The sequence below is a fragment of the Geospiza fortis genome, unplaced genomic scaffold (genome assembly GCF_000277835.1).
Source record: "Geospiza fortis unplaced genomic scaffold, GeoFor_1.0 scaffold171, whole genome shotgun sequence".
Classification (NCBI taxonomy): Eukaryota; Metazoa; Chordata; class Aves; order Passeriformes; family Thraupidae; genus Geospiza; species Geospiza fortis.
The window spans coordinates 8,406,436-8,418,089 of record NW_005054313.1 but is presented as its reverse complement, the minus strand read 5'-3'; the positions used below and the strand labels follow the sequence as shown (position 1 = coordinate 8,418,089).

The following is an 11,654-nucleotide window of genomic DNA, read 5'->3' as shown; positions in this document are numbered from 1 at the left end:
TTAAAGTACCAATCCTCATCCATATTTTCCCATGTCTAATATGCACAGTATGGCCACCTCCAGGTTGTTTTTAAGTCACCAGCACTAGTCTGAGTCTCAGTGGGATTCTGTGGTGGCCAGAAGGGTTTTTGAAAGACAAGACAACAGCATTTATTTGGGAAATAAACAGTCAAGTCAGACTGTGCAAAGAAGAGGCAAAGAGTTGAAAAAAGAAAAGCAAAATACACACAATTTACAGCCTAGAACAATGAACCCACAGATGCACTTGCTTTTCGCCAAATTATCTCCAGGGTGGGTGGGGAGGAAAGGGAAGAAAAATGTGGACAACACTGCATTTATGATTCTAGAATCTGCAACATTTGTACACATTACACTGTCTACAAAATACCACACTGGAAGTTCACCAAATTTCTGGGCATTCTTCATTATTCTAACAGAATTTAAAAGCTGGGCTTTTACATCTTTTAGTGTCTCAAAGTGCAAACACCACAGCGTCCTGAGCACATTCTTTTCTCACTCTTGCCCCAAGTGCTACAGCACAGCACTAATGCAGCATTGCCCCTGAAGTTCAAGATAAGCTTCAATAAGCCAACAATAAAAAATAATCTGTTGTTAGAGGCAATATTGAAGTATTAATAAAACTGACAAAACAGCAAAGAGTAGGAAGAATAAAATAAGCTTTTAGTTCAAGCTTTCTAAGTCTTGTCCTTATCTAAACGTTGCCTGGAATTTTTATTTTGGTTTTTACTGGCTGTCATTTTTCCAAACAGAAATGATGCTGTGTACTGCCATAGCAAGAAAACCCCACTATTTCTCCTAGGCTTCCTCAATCTCTGCAAGACTGGGACAGTGCAGGAAATGCAGACAGCACATTCAGACATTCCTAAACTGACTGTAGTAGTAAACCCCTCCAGACTTTGCCAACAGCAACCAACTGCTTTGCTCCACCCCAGGCTCTTGCTCCCATTCCCATCCCCTTGGGCAGTTGTTCCTATGGCTGAAGGAGCTGCTGTTCCAGCTGCTTTTGGTGACACTGCTGTCCCACAGCCCAAAAGCTCTGCTCCATCTCTCCCCCATTTTCCCAAGGGTGAAAATGAACCAGTTGAATACAGCTGGGTCAGTATCTCCCCTCTCCATGCTCAAATTCTGGAAGAAATTATGAAAACTCCCGTAACACAATCTGCACAAAAGAGACATCTGACTTGCGACATTCTTTGTTGGGATGAAATGATGCAGCCCTTTGGCCATCTAGCCAGGGCTGGATCCTCCTCTCCTGGGTGCTATCCTGCAGATCTGAAGTTGTAATAGCAGGAAGATGAAATGAGGAGAAGAAAAGCTTAAAAACAGTCCATAGTTCCTCTTGAAAGCAAGTTTTACTGAGCTCTTTTAAAAAACTGGTAACATTTTTTACTTTTTCATAACAATTACTCTTAGCCTCCCTCAAGAATGTACCTCCTCCTTTGCCTTCTGCACCTGGGACAATAAAAACCCAAAAAATGACAAAGGTTCCTTGTCTGGCCAGAAAACCAAAGCTCCATCTTGACATGAAACCTTTCTAAAGCCCAGGAAAGCTCAGCCTACATCAACAGAAATGCAGCAAAGCATCAGCCATGTTTGTGTGTGAAAGGGCTTTTCAGGTGTGTGGTCAGAAGATGCTAAAGAGCATCAAGAACAATTTGGGTCTAGGCCAACTATAAACCTCAGCAGGTTTACAAAAACCCTTTAAACTCACTGTACCAGATCTGTTGTACTTACATTTACTTTCAATAACTTGCTGTTCAGAGATGAGTTTTCCAATAGTTTTCTTTTCCTATGTCTGTCTGATGTAAAGGCTGAGCTGTTGGAAAACAATTGTAAGTGGTTATTTACCAGAAAAACAACGTATTGTGTGGAATGGACCAGAGAAAATCAACTTGTGTTTAGCAAAGTGATTCCATCTGTCACCAGGTGTCACTGACAGCAAACAGGCTCCCCATTGCTGCAGTATGAAATTGGCTGCACCTCCCTCAGGGCACAGCCCCATGGCCCACCAGTAAGTTTATGCAGGATGTTCTGCTCAGGGATGTGTGCCTTCAAGAGTGGCCTTAGTAGCAGCTACTTGTCATCTAAAATATTCATCCTTCTCCTAGGTCAAAGAAATTAAGTTCTTCTGTCAGGAAAATCATCTAAGCCTTTAAAAATATAACTTAAAAAAATCACAACAAAATTAAGTTACCAAAAATCAAGAATATGTGGAATATTAGTACTTGTGTATTACAACTGACTTCTCTTACTTAAAGAAAAATACATGGAAGTTCTAACATTTGTGTAATACTAAGTTACAAAAATAATTGCTTAGTCTTTTGCACATCAATGGAAATTAATGGCCTCTCAATTAAACCAGTTGATGACTTCTCTCTAATTTGATACTGAAATCATAGCTTGTTTCAGGTTTGGTTGGTAGGTTTTTTCCTTTTTCTTTCTTTTTTATTAAAATGCCCTCCAAGCATTCAAAAACTACCATTACACAGAATGGAAGCCTGCACTGTATCTTTTACCTCCCAAGAAGTTACATCACTTGGATGTTTCCAATTCACTTCTCATTATACTTAAACATCTTTACATCTCATAATGTACCTGACAAGACCATCAAAAGAGGATGGAAAATAATGAAAATATTAATATAACCTACCAAGTAATTGATACACTTAGCTCGGGGAGGATCCAGAGATTTCCCCAGATCACAGGAATTTCGTAGCAGGAGTCCTGTGTGAACTCAGGGGTATTTTGATGTACATGGAAGCACTGAAAGCACCCATATTTCTGCTTGGTATTAGGTAAGATTTTCAGGCCAACTGTGCAAGCACTTTTTGCTCTCTAGGCCTGGCCACAGCACATATGTCACCCAGGATCAGATTATGTGCTTTACAGTGGAACAGCACCAGACAGAGACAAAGGAAAAAATGTCTCTTCTGTGCAGTTACAAGTTAATAAGTCTTCTTAATCTTTTTGCTAGCAAATCAAACTGTACAATTAATATGAAGACTACTCCCCCCACACTTCTTCTTGAATTTCTCTGATAACAAAAGCTTATTCTGGTTTTTTGACAAAACTCTGACAACAGAACAAGACATACGATCATGATCAATCAAATCCATTTGTTCTGCACCTCTGCTTCTCAGTGATGAAAAGGTTTTTAAACACAGTGTCAGACACACAGAAGGATTAAGACACATGTAATTAGGTACATATACCCATATGAAACAAATACCACTTCAACGATGCACTATTACAAGTTTGCCCAAGGCAGTCTGGGTGCAAACAAACTACTTACTTTTCCAAGTTCTGTAGGTGCTCTCTGACCTTCTGTACCAGGCCCAGCTTGGTATCATTGACTACAAAGTCATCACAACGATAACTGCAAGAAAAACATTTTTCAGAATATGCAAAGCACCTCAAACCACACAAGCCTATGTGTGGAAAGCGCCAAAGGGATCCAGTGAAAGATTATGAGAACTGTGGAGCACAACACCTCACACTGAGCTTGGTTCCCTCCAAGAAACCCCCTCCAGCAGAAGAGGATGCAGGAACCATCTTATTACATGGGTTTTCTGCTAGTTTAGTTCTTTGTTATAAATCAAAAGCATGATGTACTGCCTGGACCGAGGCAGAATTCTAGTTCCACAAAAACTGAAACAGTGTAATGAAAAGCAGACTTAGTAGTCTATCCACAGATTCATGAGAAAAGATCAACTGACCCCTGGTAAACAGAATACAAAGCTTTTATTAATTTTTGAACTATTTTAACATTGTAAGTTATCACTGAAACCTGAAGTGCTGAACAGATATAGACAACACATAAAAGTCTGTGCTACTGAAAAAACACCAGGGAAGATGATGGACTAAGAGATCACTTGAGTGTTCCAAAGTCAGGCCCGAAGTCTGTGGCAACTTGCACCTCGAGCTTAACCACAAATATCATTCAATCACTCATCAGTTTCTGTACATACTGTGAAGTGTCAAATTACAGCTTCAAATTTTGGCAGGCAAGTGAACAAGTGAGGAAAACTAACTTTGGATATGTTTAATATCAGAACTGTAGCTATGTCTCTCCTTTCCCTTTGGCACAAGAGTGACTCAAATGCAAAATACATCATCGCCTCAGGCTATTCCTCTGCTGGAGCAGATACACATTTGCTTCCTAATTTAATGAAGCTATTGACTTCAGGCACAACTGGAATTCACAACACTCTTTGTTGCATAAATCTGCAGGTATTGCCAGTGTTACTTCGAACTCTACATTCCTGAAAAGGCTACAAAGTTGACAAAGTAAAGGTCCTTGCCACTGAATGGAGCCCCTAAGATCAGTGTGTTCAGTACCTCTGATTTTTCCCTCTAAGAAGAGAAATTAACATGACGCCTCTCAAGACATCCAAACATTGCATGAAGACGTTATGGTGTGGCAGCAGCTCTGTGGCCACAGAGAGCAAACACAACTTTCCCAGGCATTGTCCTGGAGAAGGCTGTGAGATGATCAGAGAAAAGAATGAGAAACAAGTCTTATCTTCACTTGCTGCACCTGTTGTTGTGAACACGTGGAATGTGTTATGGAGATTTGTTTACCAAAGGTGATTTCTTAATTGGCCAGTGGTGATGGTGTTTGGATTGAAGGACCAATTGGGTCCACCTGTATCGTGTCTGTAAGGGCAATGGGTTTCTTAATAAGTACAGTATAATAAAGTGATTGATTAGCCTTCTGGAATCAGAGTCAATGCTAATTATTACCCAGCTGGGGGCCTGTGACAACATTACGGGTACTTACACAAGATCTAGAAATTAGTAAGATCACCAGTATTTTTTCTTTTACATTTTTAAAGATGGCCACAGACCAAGTTAGTTTGGGAGGGAGAAGAAGTCTGCTGATGTACTTATTTTTCAGCCACATCTTAGGTAGTCCTTGTCAGCTTTTTACCTACAAAGGCCTAGTGAGGTGCTCCTGCATTTGGCACTCCCACAGGAGCCAGCTCTCAGGCCAACACAGAGCACACAGGCCCAGTCAGCCAATACACAGTGTGGGACTGCTGAGCAGGGGCAGCTGCACCAGCACAGTCACACTGCTACTAATGCTGGAGTAGCTGCTGGTGAGAAAACAGGGCATGGAAGCAGATACAAGCTCACTGAAACCTTCAATGAGAACTTATTGCTGAAAGATAATTTCATTGCTCCCGTGCCCTGAAGATTACATTAACCTTATTTTTACACACCAGTTTAGCACATGCCCCAAGATGGAAGAATAAAAACAAATACATCAGTAAATGTCAGGGTCCTTCCAACACTGGAAAAATAATTTTAAGTTTCACTTAGAATCAAGACAATCTTCTATTTCTCTTTTTAATAGGTAGATTTTTTAAAAAACCTCTCTTGCAACACTGAGGATTCAGCACTACTATTAGAAATAACAGCATTACCTCCAAACCATTTTGGATAAACCAAGTAAACAGATTTAGAAGTAGTTTATGTTTTAGTAACCTAAATTTGCTAAGCCCACACACCTTAAGGGTAAACTGCTGAGAAATTACATCCTATATGTGAAGCTGCCATTCAAAACAGCTGCCTAATTTATGATCTGCAGGATCACTGTAAATTAACAAATACCTTTTTTGGATACAGTAGCTACACCAACCACACAGAACAAATTCTATACCTTGCAGAGGGTCCCTTATATGGGCTGGCACAGTATTTTCCTCTATACACTCTATTTTTAGTACCTCTGCTACTTCCAAGACCTAGCCTCCTTTGCTTCTAAAATGGCATTAAGCCAGTGAATATATGCACTGCTCTGGGAACCTGAGTGCTTACTGCTGTTACAGGGCTTAGGAGGGACAGGACTTCATGCTGTGTTTAAAAGCCCTGACTAGATTTGAAGAATTTGAAGGATAGGAAAAATTAAGAAAAGGTTTTCTTAGTTATGCCAACACCTTATATGAATAAACAAAGAGCTCAAGTTTTACTGTCTGCTAAAAAGGCTTTTTACTCTTCTTATTTTCACTGATTGTAGAATGCAACATAATATGACTAAGAAACCTCATTTTCCAATGCCCATGGCACCAGCACAGTAAGTCTGGTTTGTTTTTAAAGAGAACCTTCTTCACAGAGACTAAAAAAGAATTTTTCTAAGTCCTTGACAGTTGGTTATTTTTACACCAGCCAGGAACACACACACACCCACCCCTGACACAGCTGTGTCCCTTTAAGGGGTAACAAGGAGTGTAATGGATGAGAAATCTGACCTGCAAACTGTGTCTGGGATTAAATGAACACAGGAAACATATTATGCAAATATATCAACAGGGGAGCCTTTCTTCTCCAGTGCCAACTGTCTGTGCACTAGCACAGAGAAAACCAATTTACAAGAGTCCTCTTTCAGGAAAGTGGGTTCTTACATGTATCATTTTACTTCTCGTGCACAAAAAAAAAGCCCTAACACAGAATGAGAAAGCACCCTCTGACAGTTTGAAGACAAAAAAGATCTGTACTTCTTGCAAACTCTTTGTGTGTAGTACTTTAGAACTAACTGAAAGGCTGATTACCTCAAAAAGTGGGATTCAGGACTCTCTCAGCAGTTAAGATCTCAAATATAATTTAGTCTGAGTGTTTAGTATTGCATCTTTTGTCTCAAAAGCGACCAAAGAATCAAGAAGAGAGTTGTACTCTCGTAACAAAATATTAACAAATTCTCTCAACTTTTCCACTGGTAAAACTGACCAGTTGAATAGGAGGACTGAGTAAGCAAAGAACAAAACCCTCTGGAAAGACTCATTACAGGTTATGGCATGGCCAAAGGATCAAATGCTGCCTTCTTAGAAAGCCCATACAGGCCTGTTCACTGATACTATCATGCAAGCCAAGGAACACAGTAAATTGGGATCCATAAGATAAAAATGGAATAACAGCATCGTGCTCAACTTTGTGCAGTAAACAGAACTACACATAAAAATATAAAAGCTGGCACTGAATCAAAATATCTGCATTATTTTTACAGTAGAAATAAAATTCAATTAAGTCTTAGGATGGTATTTTATTGACTTTCAAATTATTGAGGCAGCCCACCCTGGTAGCATAAAATACTCATCTTTACATAAAGGTTCACTTAAAAGAACCACCATGGCATAAACTTAGGACTGCCTACTGGATTAAAGTCTACACTGCAGTTCACAAATAGGCTTTTCAAAGCTATTGAAAGCCCATTCACTCTCCACAATACCTAATTATGTCTCAAATGTACCCAACTATTAGCTTTAACTGGCAGGAGCCTCCACAGTACTGTCCAAAATAAAGGGGGAAAAGTTGATCTGGACGCCTTCTGTTTCATCTTTAAACTTCTGTGCTCATTTCAACTGGGCACAGTAACAAATTCAAGTATCTTTCCCTGATTATCATGTGGGAAAAACCTGAAATATCCTAAATGAAAGCAAAGATAAACTGCTTTTGAAACTTGTTCACCTTCACATTAGCAAAGGAGTTATAATTTGCTGGTTAATTACCTACACAACAGGAACTCCCCAAGGCAAAGCTGGCTACAATTAGTTCCAGTTCATCCACAGATGACTCAGCCCTCGACTACAGCAGAAAAGACATCACATGCTGAGCTGCTTCCCTTCTGTGCTCCCACAAACACACACCTCCCCAGGTGCAGGTCTGCCTGCCCTGCCCAGCACAGCTGGGGTCAGTAACACATCCCACAGCCCCCAGTCTGGCTGCTGGTATTCTGCAATGCCCACACAGGGTTTGGGATAAGGTCAGCAGGGTGCTCAGACTTGCTGCTGTAACTCATCAAGCCTCAGCAAGTTTAGAACACTATTTGTCATAATGGAGATATAATCAAAGACTTCAAATACCCTGCTAAAATTCCTGCACAGATTATTACCTTCAGAATGACTGGAAGACAGGGTATAATTCAAACAAAACAAAAAGCCACAACACAGAACTCAGCTGCTACCAGTATTGATTGGGAAAGTGAAACTAGCTTCTCATAGCTGTCGCAATGCTGGTAACCTGTGCAAATTTACCCCTTGGAAAACTTGTCTGTTTTCTCATGTATTCACATAGGAGCAGATAAAAATGCCAGTCATTAAAATAAAATGCAAATAAAGCAAAATTCCCCTACATCACAAAGCTACTCAAACCTTTAGTCTATGCTTACATACCTACAGCTGCTTCCACCATCTAAGCAGTTTTTGAGTTGCTCTGAACAACATTTCTTCAGGTGAAATCACATAACTGGGGTTTTACTTGCAGGGGATAAAAATATTTGTTATAGAAGCATTCCTCATAAAACTACTTCATCAAACAGACTTTTTCTCCCTAATGAACTACCCAAAAGACACCCAACTATTTGACTAAAATACCCACTAGAGCAGCCACATATCCAGTAATTTTACAAGACCATAACAGGGATTTCCCCAGGATTTACACTGCTCAAATCCTGCCCTGCCACACTGCACAAGTAACAACACACATGGGAAACCATGGAGCAGCTGCAAATGGGGAAGCACCTGTCAACAGGTTCGCTGAAGGGGGAAGAGGATGGAGGATGCTGAGGCAAAAAGCAGTGCTTTCCACTGACTCCCAGTCTTTGCCCTCTGGGGAACAAGGACCATGGGGAATCCAACATTAGCAGCATCAATATTAAGTTTCCCTAAACAGTGCATATCACACTGCAAGAACCCCACAGAAGGAATCAGCCCAGGCCACTGTGCTGTTTAAAGAAACATTTCTGATTGTTTTCTTTACTATTGCTAGAGACTTGGTGCTGCTTCCCAACAGGACCAGCCACTTTCCCAGACTCATAGAAAGTACACGCACAAACACAACGCGAGTTCAGATCTCTTGGACAGGAACTACAGTGTAATAGTTTACCTTCTGAATTCTGACAAATAAAGGACATGTGAAAGGCTCACCGGGTTGATGGAAGGAGCAACACCAACCAACCAGCTTTTGCAATTAAGAGGTTTGGGTCTCCACACACCCCAAAGCAAAAAGAAGCAACTCCAAACCTCACAGTGCTTATTTCAAAAGGTTTCTTCTCTGTTTAAGACATTTGACATGTGAGAGTTTAGTTACAGCCAGTAACTGTACAGTGCTGCAATACACATGGAAAAGCAGAGTGCTCCAAAAAGACAGGTCTGGAAAGCAAAAGATGAAACGCTCAAAAATGTGTGTAATATAATACTGCACAAGAGTCTGATGTTTTCACCTTCTAGTATATAAAAAGTTGTCAAATTACAGTGTTTAAACCCTTACCAGTATGTACTGTAACTACTGCAATCCATACACACAGTATGCTGAACTTTCTCCTGTTTTTCTGTTTTCTTATGATTGGTCATAGGAATCTGTGCATCTTCATAATGCTTCTTTGCATGCCCATTCACATATCTAAAATAAATGTAAAAGAAAGAAGTTTATACTTCAAAATAGCTACTCAGCATTCATTAAAAAAACAGGAATAAAAAAGGCATCCAATATTTACAACAGCATTAAAAAGACAATTCATTTGTGTGAAAACACTGGCCAAACCTTCTAATGTTTTCCCCCTTTACTCTCTCCTGTGGTCCAAACTGGCCCCTCCATCTCCTTGACCAAATCCCAGGATCTGTGCTCCTAACAGACTAATGCACTTCCACAACTGAGAAAATCCTGAACCCCCTTTTCCCATACCTGTAGTGCACTTAGTGCTCAGTACTGCCTTCACATATACTCTTGTTACAGCTCTACCTTTTCTCCCCCAGCACTTGTATTTGGGATCCCTTTAACAGAGCGCTGACTCCCATTTTCAGCTTTCCCATTCTGCAGCATGATTTAATGTTACAGACATCGAGTTCATGAACTTGGGCTCTGGAGCTCATTGTTACATAAGGGAATAAGAAATCTAAAATCCTGCAGCTCTTTTGCTGACACAATGAGCATCTTTATGCTCAAAGTTTGATATATAGGAAATTAAGCATCTTTAATTTAAAAAAAAAGCCCTAAGGTGTATTTTATCTTCTCATTCAATTATTTTCCATTCTCAGGATGGGAGCTGTTTGGAAAGACAAAAAACCCCTGCATAAATAACTGACTCAATATCTACCAACTGCTCATAAGAAAGGCTATTTGGAGACAGTAGTATTTTTTTTAAGATTAGTAACAATTAAAATATTCCAATTATTTATTGCACACCATGAAGTATCTCCCCCTCTCTTAGCTCCCACCAAGTATAAATTTATTAAATAGATAAACAGAGGGGAAAAAAGGGTCAGTGTCAAAAACTCTTAATAGGACACATTATTAAAACTGTAGCACTTAGTGACACCTAGATCAAACAACCAAAATCTGGAGTTTCATTCAAACCACTTTAGGAGACAAAATCACTATGTTTAATGATGCTTTCCCAGAATAACAGCACACCAGCACAGATGTTATCCAACAGAAGAAATCATGTTCATGCTTCAGATACTGTCTGAATGTCAATACCAGCTGCATTCCAGTAATATGTGCATCTCAAACGTTTATGTAGCAGCACCTTTTCTACAATTATCCTGACATATAAATAACAGCATTGACTATATAATTCCTCCACAATTTATTTGGTGTACTTCAACTAATACAGACATCAAGGTGAAGTCGGAAGGAATTCTGATGGCAGCTACTTCTTACATGCTATGGAAATAACTTTAGGTCCAAAACTACACTGCAGCACATTTAAGCTATTTTCAGTCTCAGCTAAATAGTTGCTGTTTCTCTCAGTATAAGCTGTGCCAACTCGTGGCTTTGCAACAACTCTTACTGTGTTCATCTTATCACAAAAGAAACATCTTCCACAGAATGGAACTTTACAATAACCTACTAAACTATCAGTTCTCCACACACTTTTTGAACTGAGCAATCAAATTTACCATCCATTTTACTTTAAAAACCCAATGAAATAAAACCCCCATATCTTGAATATAATCTCTGGACTCTCCTAAAGTAGCAAAGAACAATGTTAAGCATAAACATACAATGTTAAAGGTTTCTTTCGGGGAAATTTTGAACTAACTGCCTCAGAGTGAAGCAACAAAGGAGAAAGATAAAGGTGTGATTAAGATTTGCACACTAACACTGTACCCACCTTCCACAATGGACACTCGAGCACGTCAGACAGACCCAGGGACTTTTATTTGACCGGCACACTATAAAAGATTAAAAAAAAACCAAGTGTCAAACGAATGAAGTCTACTTGATTTTAAAACACAATACAAGAATATCAGAACGACAAAAATACTGGAAACCTTCTCAGTTATCTGGCATTGGTTCTGCAAAACCCAATTTTTCTATTTCTAAAGCTGCTTACTCCCACAGCTGTGATGGCCATCTTGCAATAGAGAGAGGGCAGCCAGGTAGTGCTGTTTTGGTTTACATTTCAACTCAGGAACATGGAAGAAGTTTGTCTAATTTGACCAAAACATTACCAAGAAACCCAAAATTTAACACTGGCAAACAGAAGAGAAAGGGAAGATCTTAAAAACAGCTATTATCAATTAAAAATGGGCTAAAGGAACCACTGGTCTACCCTGATACAATATTATTTGCTTGAATTTACAAACAGCAATGTAAAATATTAACCAGAAGGAAAGAAAAAGAAGCCAAAACCATTC

The 11,654-nt window shown here is 39.6% G+C and overlaps 1 protein-coding gene across 1 annotated transcript in view; it reads right to left on the bottom strand.

Moving 5' to 3' along the window:
- Positions 1-11,238, bottom strand: part of USP3 (ubiquitin specific peptidase 3) — a 25,189-nt gene extending 13,951 nt beyond the window's left edge. Inside the window, exons 1-4 of the mRNA XM_031055865.1 lie at positions 11,129-11,238; positions 9,283-9,414; positions 3,314-3,397; positions 1,756-1,837 (exon numbers count right to left, since the gene is read on the bottom strand). Of these exons, the coding sequence (XP_030911725.1) occupies positions 1,756-1,837; positions 3,314-3,397; positions 9,283-9,365 (249 nt within the window). The 5' untranslated portion in view covers positions 9,366-9,414; positions 11,129-11,238. The remainder of the gene's footprint in view (positions 1-1,755; positions 1,838-3,313; positions 3,398-9,282; positions 9,415-11,128) is intronic.
- Between the last annotated feature and the right edge of the window lie 416 nt (positions 11,239-11,654).